Source organism: Watersipora subatra, chromosome 6 (genome assembly GCF_963576615.1).
Source record: "Watersipora subatra chromosome 6, tzWatSuba1.1, whole genome shotgun sequence".
In the NCBI taxonomy this organism is placed as follows: domain Eukaryota; kingdom Metazoa; phylum Bryozoa; class Gymnolaemata; order Cheilostomatida; family Watersiporidae; genus Watersipora; species Watersipora subatra.
The window spans coordinates 9,282,919-9,296,385 of NC_088713.1; the positions used below are offsets into that span (position 1 = coordinate 9,282,919).

At 35.7% G+C, this 13,467-nt stretch overlaps 1 protein-coding gene across 1 annotated transcript in view; it reads left to right on the forward strand.

Annotated features, from left to right (window-relative positions):
* Positions 1 to 13,467, forward strand: part of LOC137398622 (transcription factor TFIIIB component B'' homolog) — a 50,645-nt gene that overhangs the window by 6,415 nt on the left and 30,763 nt on the right. The window contains exons 5-7 of the mRNA XM_068084790.1: positions 6,419 to 6,543; positions 10,779 to 11,014; positions 13,146 to 13,252. Coding sequence (XP_067940891.1) covers positions 6,419 to 6,543; positions 10,779 to 11,014; positions 13,146 to 13,252 — 468 coding nt within the window. The remainder of the gene's footprint in view (positions 1 to 6,418; positions 6,544 to 10,778; positions 11,015 to 13,145; positions 13,253 to 13,467) is intronic.

A 13,467-nucleotide genomic window follows, 5' to 3' on the forward strand; every position in this document is an offset into this window, starting at 1 on the left:
GCACATTTGAATTTGATAAGGTGTAGTCATTGATTACATCACCGGTGACATACATCATGAGAAATATTCATATTAGGTGAATAATATAGTAAATAATAAGCCTTAGAAGAATTAATTCTGTCCTTAACACTGCTTCTAACAAAGAGTCTGTTGGTTATACTTATGGTATTATGGCTATTTAATGCTTAAGAAGTCTATAACATTGTCTATCTTAATACAATAGCATTTCAAGTGTCTCCCTTTGTTCAAAGCTTTAAGCACTAAGTCAACAATGCCAACCCCAGCGCATTATCACTGTTCTCATTGTGTTGATGCTGCAGATTTGGAGTTGTGCCCGCGTTGAGTTACCGTGCTATTAGTGTTTTAATGGACATTCGCGTGTTGCTCACTAACACAGGCGCTTTGTTAAAAAAAGACAAGAAACTGTATGTCAGAAGTTGTAAAGGTGGACACATGTCTCACTTATCAACATGCTTTCTTGCTGAAGCGTAGAAATCTTTAAAGGTTGACTTGCCACAAAATTCACATTACAGTTATTTGGTATCAAAAGATTCACCATGTCTTACTCGGTTATGGTGTAAGTGCCAAATATGTTGAAATGTGATTACAAGCTCTTAAAAGCTCAAAAACGGAAAGCCGCCGTAGATTGGAATCTCTTTATTTCTCTTACGTAGTCATGAGATTTGGTTATCGTCTTGTCACGTGATGTTCTCACGTGAATTGAAAGACCAATAAAAGGCTCAATATAAAACTTATTGTAGTACTAGTTTATGGCAAACACTTCGGGTTTTACCGAAGACCCCGTATCAAATATAGATGCTCGCTACTTTACAGTTTTGTTTCGGCTTGGTCTAATCCGCAAGTCGTGATCTGATCATGTGACCCAATACTTCGCAAATAATTTCTGCAGCACTTTTCGATTATCACAGGTGACCAACAGGCTCGTCATGTTTATCAGACAATGATATGTACTCCTTCGAGCTAAGGCTAAAAAATTAAACGAATTTTCACGGTAGGTTATAAGATATCAGTGCTGAAAGTGACAGCATTAAAATTACGATAAAACAGACGCATAAGAACAATAGACATAGTTTTATTGAATGCGTGAAGTATACTTGTGAAAATTTTTCGACGATTAAGGCTGCATGAAAGTGTAAACAGAAACCATCTCTCACATCTACGTCACAATCGAGCCGTTTTGGAAAGAAAATCCAAACTACGGCGGTCTCGTGTGGCTGCGATTTCTGTTCGTTTTTGAGCTTTTAATAGCTTGTAATCACCTTCCCACATATTTGGCACCTACAACACAACAGAGTAAGACGTGGTGAATCTTTTCATATCAACCAACTAACTCAACTTTTAAAATAGAGTTACTTATGCGGCATTTTTCTTCGCATCATTCACAAGTGTTGTTTCCATCTTTGGCTAGCATAAAACATTCCAAAAATTTGAGGGTAACAAAACTCGCTTGGCTTGCGAGTTGCTGCCGTGTCTATCTTGTTGATGATGCAAGTTTGCATATTAACCGCATCTTGGAAACACGGTCGTATTAGTGAAGTCTCAAGAATTCTGCGCGTGGTCTTATTGCTGAAGTATTATATGTTCACTCAGTCACATCGGAAAATGACTTGCCATGTTTGTTAAAAATAATTTTACTTGTTTCTTGTCTTTTGGCTGACTTCATTAGCGGTGAATAGAGTTTTTGCGTCGTTGATTGTTGTTGACAATGATAAGTTCGCTATTGAAGGAACTTCTCTGTTTAATATATATGGAACAAGGCTGTTGGTGATCAATTTTAAAATATAACTGGATTATGTAATATAATGGGTGAAAGATTGATTTGGTACTAAACGTTGTGAGTGAAATGTCTGTGAGATTTTTTCAACCATAGATTTTTGATGCTTTCAACTTTCGTTCGATGATTTCTAAGATGTATAAATAGGTCTGTAGCTAATGATTATGGCCTGAAAAGAGCCAGTGTCGTATCTCTTTCAGGTATTATAAGTGGGATTTCGGCAAATATCATAGCGGCATCCTTGTTATTCCGGCGTATTCAGCAAACCAACTGCCAAATTTTATTTTTGAGAGAGATTTTATGTGTAGCAAATAATGTTGTGTGATGGGGTAAAAAAGCATCATGTTCCACATCATAAGGCAAAAAAAATCGTATAGCAGGATAATTGTAACCCGGAGATGCAGTGTGTCTTGGTGGCATTGTGACCAGCTGCTGTCTGTGAAGTTATACTTGCTGTCATAGGATGCATATGGCTGTGTCCTAGTTGGGTGATTTGGGATTCGTTGCGCTTAGATGTACAGAAATAGGCTCACAATTTTAGGATGGCTACAGTAGTTTTTATATAACTGAAATACACATCTGTACGTACGTGATAGCACCTCTGAGTAAGATTCTTTGTCTGCATAACCATATACTACAATAAATTCTTAATTCTCTGGTCAAAGATCTTTTTAACTTTTTCTTGACATCAATAAGCAAGCGCTTACTTTATGACAAACACTTCTACTTAAGATAAAAATGTTACAGTTGATTCGTTCAGTCGTCATTGAAGTAACAACAGTGCCCTTCACAAATGTGCCAGAATTGAAGCCGTTTCAGTTTGATTAGGGTACACGAGTTAATCTGATAGCCGAGTCAGACAGCAGCACACCGATGCTATACAAAGGCATGTCTGTTGAATGCATCGTTAAAGATTAACTTACACAAAATTTTGTTAAATTGTTAGTATTTTTCTATCATTTGCGACTGTTTTTGATGTTTTAGGTAATCAGACTACCAAGGTGTTTTAAGATAAAAATCGACCAAACTTGATCGCGGTTAAAACACTCAGAAGGAAAATACGTGCAAAACGACATTTCTCGATTTTATCGTTGCTATTGTAAATATCAAATATTTCGTTCAAGCTGCAAAGTTACACATCTCTATTCTGCCGGTCTCTTTGCAACTATAGACATCATAATCACATGCTTGCTTGGTCTGAGTGTTTTTACCGCGTTCAAGTTTTGTCGATTTCAATATTGAAGCATCCTGGCTGTCTGATCACCTCAAACAATCGCAAATGGTAGAAAATACCGATAATTTCTGATAATTATTATAATTATCTTATTACAATTTTGTGTGAGTTGATCCTTAAACCAATAACTTGAAGTCTTGGTGAGTAATTTGATGTTTGTGGGCCATGATAAACAAACACTTGGCTTACAACAAACTCGATCAAAATATTCTTATCAGATTCGTTTTCTAGGAACACGGGATTACCTTATCAATCGCAGTTTGCTGAAAGCGACAGGTAGAAGATAACTTCAAGTTTATGAATACTTGTTGGACTAAATAAATGCTTACAATGTTCTCCGTTCAACAATGTTTCAATATGTTGTCACACATACCTGGAATCCTGAAGATTGAAGTCATTGAGCACCAGTTTAGTTGTTCATCTAGCAAGAGATGAATACCGAAATCGTTAGAGGAATGTACTCATGCTACCAACCTTGACACTTGGCCTTGTTGCTATAGTCATCACTGCGAGAGTTCATAAATGCTTAGTAAACATTATATAGTAAATAAAAAGGCTAGATGTTATAAAGGAATATCTATATCCAACGTGATGGTCATTTCCTGTGTATAATTAGGACAAGCACAGATTATAGGATTAGATTACTTGCATTTGCCAACTCTAGAGACCTTCAAGTGCTAAGTAATTGTTTTACTAGTAGACTAGAGCTCAGATACACCTTCAAGGGTATCTTGGTAATAAAAGTAGACACTGGAATGGCTAGAAAAAGTTTATATGCACAACTTTTCTCGTGCATTGTCCTTGAAAATTTCCTGTTGCTGTTAACTGAACAAGCATCTGTTTACTAGATCGTATATCTGATTAATTAACTATAGGCTGTTCCTACACGTTTGCAACAAATGGCTCTCCTGCCCTAAATGTCTGTATTCTACAGTGGTTCTTGGCGTTATTGTGAAGGCTGAAGTGAATTTTTCAACACGCTAGAACAGTCAAACATGGATAACTCGCCCTCGAATAGCTCGAACACATGGTTAACTCGAACGGTTTCGTTTGTCCGTTCCCGCATAATGATAAACTGCTTTAGATAACTCGACCTCAACTTCGTTAACTCGAACAGTTTTTTGCCCAACGGCTACCGAGACGGTCATCGCTTTAGAAAATCACTTTATTCCAAGCCATAGAGGTAGACCTCAACTTTTCGTAGTTCATAGGCGTCGGTATTACCATCATCGGCATAATATTTTTGTCAACGACTTTTCTAAAGGTTTGGTGAAATTTGATTTTTACCAAACATCCGCTTAGCGATGGCCCTTCGGAAGCAAGGAATTGTGAGGTATCCTTCGCATAAACCAAGAAAAATCGGCAAAATTTATCTTGGTTAAAACGCTCAAAAGAAAAAGATGTCTTTTCTTCTGAGCATTTCAACGGCGATCAAGTTTTGCCAATTTTAATCTAAAAAATGTCCTGGCAATAACATCACCTCAAACAACAAACCAATCTCAAGTGATAGAAAAATCTCTATAGTTATTGATAAAAAAATTTTAAACTTTACATTAGAAGCATTTAATTTGAAACAAGCCATTTATGCTTTTGATTTATGTTATAGTTTGTATATGTACATGTATCTACTAATAAATAAATACATGTACTTGTGACAGTGCTCTGATAAATTAAACGCTCTGATAACTCGAACACTTCCACTCGGTCCCATAAAGTTTGAGTTATCCATGTTTGACTGTAAATTTTGAAGTGTTAATATTAAAACTCTGAATTAGCCAGATTTTTGAAGGCCAACAAGAATTTTGCCCTGGTCAGTTGAAAGTTGTGCTTGATAGTCAGCAAATCGATGGACAGGCTTAAAAGTAGCGAGTGTATTTTTATTGTCCAAGAATCAGTGGGTTTATTTCTGCTATTAGTTTTACGTGTGTAACCGTGGAAGTTATGACAAAAGGTATATATTTTATTATTACTATATCATGCGCTTCTGCTGTAAAGAACTGAAAAGTAAAGCTGGTATGTTTATGTGGACAGCTAGTATTAGTAGAGAACATAGTCTAACTAATAGTCTTTACTATAATAAGATCCGTGCCCATCTGGAGATTAGGAAAAAATCTAGAACTGTATGGGATTCAAACTCGTGCCATTTAGCATCGTAAACTAACACCCGAACACCTGCACCCATCGACGTCCTTCTGGTGCTTCAGAATAATTGTGTACATACTTATTCTCTGTGTTTCATCAGCACACCTGACGATCTCTCATAGCACTCTGGCACTGGCCAGGTTACTAGTACTTAGTGAATGATAATAATAGCCTTTGGGCTGCGTTAGATTTCTACTTGTGGCGGGTACTTGGTATGTAAGGCGATCAGGTTCTGGTTACGTGCTCTTTACAGTTTATGGCGAATTATGGTAGTTTTGGCTTTAATTGGTGTTCATGATAACGGATGAAATCAGGGAGGACCGCTTAACGATCCATATGCGCATGCATTGCAATGCATCGTGAAAACTGTGGCTCAGATTTTTATAGATGCTTCAATGTTTTTACGCTACAGTAATCAAACCTTTCTCTTAAAACAAATTCATTTAGTGTATTCTTAAAGTTTTTGTATTGTCACACCGCTTTGATAGAGTAATCACTGCGTCCGTCACATTACTAAAAGCGGCGTGTGGAAGACAACTCCAAGTTTCCAAACATATACGTATTGCGAACCTCATTATACAACAGATTTATCTTTTTGATATGTTGTTCCATCGTCCACCTTTAAGGCTGGTTCACACTATATCGTCATATCTCAGCGTTGATTACACAATACTTCGGTGATTTTCGATGATAACAGTGTTCACACTATCACAAACACATCCATGTTTGCATCAGTGACGTAGTTCACATTTTTCTTTTTAAATTTTCACGAAAAAGCCTCTTTGTTTTTTAATGACCGAAATCAATTACTAGTCCCGCAGCAACGGTCATATCGGCTATCGGCGACCTTGAACTACCGTCACTGAAATGGATTACATTTCAGAGGCGGTCGTCGATGCTCGGTGAAATATCGGGAAAGTTTGACAGCTGCAAACATTCCTTCTTACAAACTTGCTTCGTCGATGCCATTGTTTCATAGTTCACATAATCGACGATGAACGTCGAAAGGAAAATGCTGACAAACCACAATATAGTGTGAACCAGCCTTTAGTGAATCCATTAGCACCCTTGGTGATTTTGAGCTGGAGTGGCGTGCATTAATTGACAGGCTAATGAAGAATGGCTACCCTTACCCCTGTTTCCTTATACAATCCACTCAGCTCACCCCTGCTCTTTTATGCAATCCACTCGGCTGTTGATTTGCTGGATTAGCTTCTCGTTGTCCCTAACATATTTCATTGTCTCAGGCCGCAGAAGAGCCAAGATACAACTCAAGCCTATGCTCTCAAGAAGACCTCGAACTGGTTCCACACCTTCCGCACCTACTGCTGGCACACGGGCTACTGATGAGGCTGTACCAGCTGCAACTGAGGTAACGTAACTCCTAGATGCTACAGAGATTCTATTATTGTTGAAGGCTCCCACAATTTATTGCTGTCATCATGCTTTTTTATATATTGATTTGGAGTTTGTTTATTGAGTAATGTAACTGGTTTTGATGTACCGTCTACCCTCGCTACTTCCAGGTTTAGCTGATGCGGCTTGAGTACTTCCCTTGGTAAAAATTATTCAACAAATAAAATTAAAGCCTAAAATACTTTAATTTCGTTCGCAAGCATTATTGTGGAAGCAGTTGTCCGCCGTTCACTGTTTTCTTGTTGGGTTTTGTGAAATTTAAAAGTAAAGTGCTTGTGGCACCTTAAATCATGCCTCTTAAACAACATCGACTCTCAAATTGTCTAATGAACATAAAAAATGAAGATGGTTATGGTTAATAGAAAATGACTGTTAGATATGATAAAGGCAAGGAGTATATTTACTGTACATATATACACATGTACATGTACATACATCAGTATAATTGACAATACTTGGTGGATTTTTCTCATCGCGAGGTTCTGGTCCCCATTAACTGCGATAAACAAGAGAACCTCTAGGGTTTTTTTAAACAATCATTTCTGATGAGAATGCTAGATTGTTCTTCAACGTGAACAACTTTCACTTGTGTTAGTTGTAGGGTGTTAGAACTTATAGGTAGCAAATATAACTTTAGGCAAATTTATAAGTTAACTTTTTAGTTATCGAGCCTTTTCACTCCTTATTCAACATTGTACTGTTTAAATTTAATTTATTTATATACATATTTATTTATATATATATCTATATATAAATGTGCATATATATACAAAATGGAAATATATTTACTTAGAGAATGCCCGGGTAACGGTTAATATATCTTGGCACAGAAAATTGATTTGTATTTAACATAAAACAACAGGTACCATTCCAACTTTCAAACTTCATATCATGAGGCAAATGTTTTGTGCAGTTTAAATAAATTAAGAAACAAAATAAAACAACTATAAAAGTGTGTAAATGTGAAATAATTAGCAAGTAATAGCTAAATTAAGTCGGTTTTGCTACGATTACAATAAAATATGATTTGGTAATGATACAATTACTATGAACTGAAGAAAACAAAATAAAAATACTGAATATTTTGAATTAATTACAATTTCTGCATAGAAGAAGGTAAAGCGTTCCAGCAGAAGAAATCCACAACTTTGAATACGGCGATACTGGTATCTCTCAATACTGGTACGAATGTAAAACTGAAATATTAGACTTTTTTTGTCAGGTGCTTTATCACACTGAACGGAGAGAGAATGTAGAGGCCATGCCTACTGGAGATAATACAAGTGTCTGCTTGAAAACTATTAGCATTTACTGATTTAGCAATTAAACCTTATCGAAAACTGAAAATAGATCTGTAACGGCACATTTGGAAATTAAGAAAATAGATAATCGTAGCAAAAAATTACTTTGTAAACAATTTCAAAAAAGAACAAATGCAAAAGGTTATTATTGATTATTAGTTAATAATCAAAAGGCACATTTAGCGCGTGCGTACCGTATACGGTATATGATAAGAGCGACAGAATGCTAAGGATTGGATAGCTCAGACCTGCGTTAAAGGTTGACTTGCAACAAAATTCACATTACAGTTATTTGATATCAAAAGATTCACTATGTTTTAGTTTGCTGTGTTGTAGGTGCAAATATGTGGAAATGTGATTACAAGCTTTTAAAAGCTAAAAAATGAACAGTTAATCCGCAGCCACACGAGACGGCAGTAGTTTGGATTCTCTTTCCAAAACGGCTCCAATAGGACATAGTTGTACGAGATGGTTTCTGTTTATACTTTCAAGCAACCTCATTCGTTGAAATATTTTCATGAATATACTTCACCCATTCAATAAAACCATGTCTATTGTTCTTATGCATCTGTTTCATCGTCATTGTAATGCTGTCACTTTGAGCACTGATATCCTATAACCTACCGTAAAAACTTGTTTAATTTTTTCACCTTAGCTCGAAGGAGTACATATCATTGTCTGATAAACATGACGAGCCTGTTGGTCAACTGTGATAATCGAAAAGTGCTGCAGAAATTAATCACAAAGTCTGGGTCACATGATCAGATTACGACTAGACGATTAGACCAAGCCGAAACAAAACTGTAAAGTAGCGAGTATCTATATTTGATACGGGGGTCGTTGGTAAAACCCGAAGGGTTTGTCATAAGCTAGTGTTACGAAGTTTTATATTGAGCCTTTTATTGGCCTTTCAATTCACGTGAGAACATCATGTGACAAAACAATAACCAAGTGTAATGACTACGTCAGAGAAATAAAGAGATTCCAATCTACGGCGGCTTTTCATTTCTTAGCTTTTAAGAGTTTGTAATCACATTTCCACATATTTGGCACCTACAACACAGAAGAGTAAGACATGGTAAACCTTTGAATACCAAATAACTGTAATGTGAATTTTATTGCAAGTCAACCTTCAAGTTTATCCGAAGATTACTCTCTTCTCCTTGCTTTCGAAGGGCTATCCCAAAGCGGATGTTTTGTAAAATTTGATTTCTTTCAAACCTTTAAAAAAGTCGTTAATGAAAATATTTTGCCGATAGTGGTAATAATGAACCTAAAAACTACTAAAAGTTGATGTTCATCTCTTTGGCTTGGAATAAAGTGATATTCTAAAGCGATAACAACCGTCTCGGCCGCCGTTGGGCAAAAAACTGTTCGAGTTAATGAAGTTAAGGTCGAGTTATCTAAAGCAATTACTCATTGCATGGTAACGGACTAAACAAATGCGTTCGAGCTATCCGAGGGCGAGTTGTCCGAGTTTCACTGTATACAAATATGCATATATATTTATATATAAATATGCATATTTATATATATTTATATATTCTATGCATATATAAATTGTTTCCTCACCCCTGTTAACCCAACTTGCTAGTTATGTTTACTCAAGCTTGGTTCTTCTCAGTCTTAGCCATTCCCGAATAAGCCCCTTAATGTGCTACATTTATTGACTTTTGTCAGTATTTGGGCAAGCCACCTGTTGTGCAGGTGTTATTACATCCAGCGCTCCAATGACTATCGGAATTGCACTTGTTCTTACACGCCAACACTTTTCAATTCCGAGTAGAAGGCATTTCTCTACTTTCCATATACAGCGCATCCTCGGGGTACGATTACCCTGATATACAATTTTTTTACCTTACAAAGTTAATCATGATGATTGTTTCACTTCACCATTTGAATCTATTTTCACTATCGAATTCAACAAAATTTTCGCCCGAGTTTATATTTGGCAGTCGGTGTGCTTACGATGTACGCCAAAATGCTGTTGGCTGAAAACATTTTCACAATGCCTGAAAGAAAAACGATGACCGATTTCTCTCAGTTCAGCAATTCTCATGTATAAAACGGTCATATTGTTCCTTTGAAACCAGTAGAAAAGTTGGAGTTTCGAGCCCTTTAAACAGCGGTCAAACAACTTCCCTTAACCTGCAAACAAAACCCCACTTTGTTGCGATAACAGCGTCGCTTGGGCTTCCTTGCCAAATCAGATTGAAAAAGGGTTTAAACAGATCTGCTAAAAAATTTTAGGGAAAGCGCAGACGGAAATTGATGTGATAAAATTTTAATGATACAATGTTGAGATTCATTGAAATAGTTGAAAGTTTATACTAAAATTTAGTAGCTTCAAATGTGTGATTAGTAGGCTAAATAGGGTAGTAGGGTGAATTCATTTGAGATGAATTCAAAGTTTATGTTATATGCACATCTGTCTTGAAGGTAAGAACTTCCTACGGTATGACTGTACACGGTACATTATAATGTTAAATTTTATTGCAGATCATAACCACTAAATTGAACAAAGTTACTGTAGGTAACTATAGTTACTAAGGTTAACATACTATTTTGTTACAAATTTTTAATATACATGTACAGCACTTATATAAAATTTTGACAATTTTTACCAGGCATTATATAATTACTATGGTTTCTATACCTACATACGATTTTTTCACCATACGATGCCAATCCATGAACGGATCGAAATCGTATCCTCAGGGTGCACTGTCCTAGTTGCTCGTTAGAGAGACACCAATTAAAGACTTGTACGTAAAGGCTAGCCTAGCCAAAATAAAGGTTGAGATAGTGCTTGTGGAATGTACTAGGTTAATAGCTCAACTGTGTATTGCCTCTGTTCAATAATTCCAATTATTTTGCTGTCACGATGTAGAATCTTGAATCGGCAGCGATATCACCGTCTACGCTGACTCCTACCCCGGCATCCGAAAATCCAGCAAGCCTTCCTGCGCTAGCTGAAGGTACATCTATGGCAGCTCCAGAGCATCCTATGGTATCGCCAAAACACTTCAGATCTAAGGCTAAACCGAATGTCGTTGAGGCAGGGAAAGCAAGGATGAGACGACTGAGCGAGTCATTGGATTTGTCTTCTCATCATTCAGGTCCAAGGTAAGTGGACCCAAAACTGGTGTTGTTTTTTAATAACTGAGTGTGAGTTTGGGTTAGAATCAATATATTATCAATCGCTTTATCTTTTAAGTGTTGACTAACAAAACAATGTTTGTTGAAAAGAAAATCTTCTGACAACAATGTTCTACGGTATCCCTATATTAAATGGAGGTTCAAACGATGAAATGTAGCATTTGCGTGGAATAAATGTTGCACACCTTTTGGGAACATGATTCGCAATCTCGATGTTGGGTTACACGTTCTACCCACCTACACCTGTATTTTCAACTTAAACATTTTTCAATTTATATATTTTTTTAATTAATAGATTTTAATCTTTTAGTAGTTACTTTTATGTAATAATATGCTTAATATATTATATTTAAAGTCATTTAATTTTGTATTTAATTATTAGATTATAAATTACATTAAATATAAAATATTTTATTAAATATTTATTTAATAATATATTCTGTTTTAATATATTGTATACTTAAATTATTTTTTTCAAATTATTATGGTTTTGTTATCAATATTTAAATTTCAATGTAAGTGCATTTTACACCTATATAAACATGTATGTGGATCAGAGTAAAGAACGTTCATAGTAGCCACAGACATAGATATTTTATTTGGTACTTTTGCCTATTTTATTACATAAATAGGACGCTACTATTTTGAAAATAAACATAGGCAAATAAGTCACACTCGCAAACATCCGCAAACATTGTAAGTATTCTCCAATTCCATGTTACGCAGGGAACTGAAAAAAAATTGCTAATGAAAATTCATATCACTCCGTAATAGACAGTAAGCTGTAAGTCTTGAATGTCACCCATAATGATATAATTTTATTTTGTTACAGTCACAATCTGTCATCTTCATTTAAGAAATTTCAATTCGCAGCAGTAGTTATAATTTGCAACCCTGCTTCCTCAATAATGCATATCAAAGGCTTTCATGTGAATAACTCAATAGTGGCTGTTGCTTAAAGGTTGATTTGCAACAAGATTCAAATTACAGTTATTTGGTATCAAAAGATTCACCGTGTCTTACTCTGCCGTGTTGTAGGTGCAAAATTTGTGGAAATGTGATTACAAGCACTTAAAAGCTCAAAAACGAACAGCTAATCGCAGCCATCACGAAAAAGCTGTAGTTTGGAATCTCTTATTTCAATGACATACACAAACAGTGTGGTTATTATTTGGACACGTCATGTCATGATATCACATGAAATTAGAGGCCAATAAAAGGCTCAATATAAAACGTCTCGTAGCACTGTGTTCAGCTACATTCCATTTGAGTCGTTTTGAGAAGGATTCCAATCTACGGCGTTTTCATGATGGCTGCGATTAACGTTTCGTTTTTGAGCTTTTAAAAGCTTGTAATCACATTTCCACATATTTTGAATTTACAACACAGCAGAGTAAAACATGGTGAACCTTTTGATGCCAAATAACTGTAATGTGAATTTTGTTGCAAGTAAACCATCTAACTTCATATTTGCATCTATGAAAGACTGCAATTGTCTTAGGTTATACATAAAACATGTGGTTTCTTGAACTTTCTATCTTTTTCATCAATATAAAATTTTAAATTATACTCCATTTGAGTCAGTCATCATTCACACACTTCTATTTAACTTTTTAAAAAATGTCATACACTATTTTTATGTAAAAAGTTTTGGAATTATCTTCTTTTTTATATGGTTTTGATGAGAGCACAACTTGTAATCAAGTTAAGGTTGTACAGTGTTCTGTCTTATATCCAAACTGTAAAATTATGGCCTAAGAATTTTGCTATTCAGCTTCAGTACATCAACTTTGTTTTGCTCTTTTCCTTGCTAGTTGTTTACCAGTCTGACAGACAAATAAAATCAATATCGTGAAGGGTTTCTTTTTAACGTTCATTTACATGCATTTACATACATCTTCATGTATTTCATTTGCAATATTGTTGTACTCGGTTTGTCGCATCCAGGTATAAAGGTACTCTTCCATGATTCTACGGTTAACTCAAAATGGCAGTGAAATCTTTTTGAGTTTCGATTTTCAGTTTGGTTGTCTGACGCCTAGGTGGTATTTTGATTGAGTTAGTCAGTAAGTTATCTGTAAGATTTGTGTTGTTGTAGGAAGCGCCATATTTCTACCTCGGGAGAAGACAATTTAAGCCAATCTACGGTTCGCGTGGAGCCTATCACAGACCCTGACTCTGGGAAAGTATTTCACAATGCTCAGCGTAAGTTTTACTTAATAGTAGGTGTTTGTGTATCTTCTGCTCCGAGTGTTTGTTAGCATGTGGCCTCTGAGGCTCATTTGCATTTAAAAGAGGTTTTTGCAAAGTTTCAGAAGTCCTAATTTCCCTCTGCTTGATTTGTGCTAAAATTAGTTGTGGATTTGTCTCCCCTGATCTTGCTCACGTAATAATACATAGTGGCTAGTAATAGCTTACGT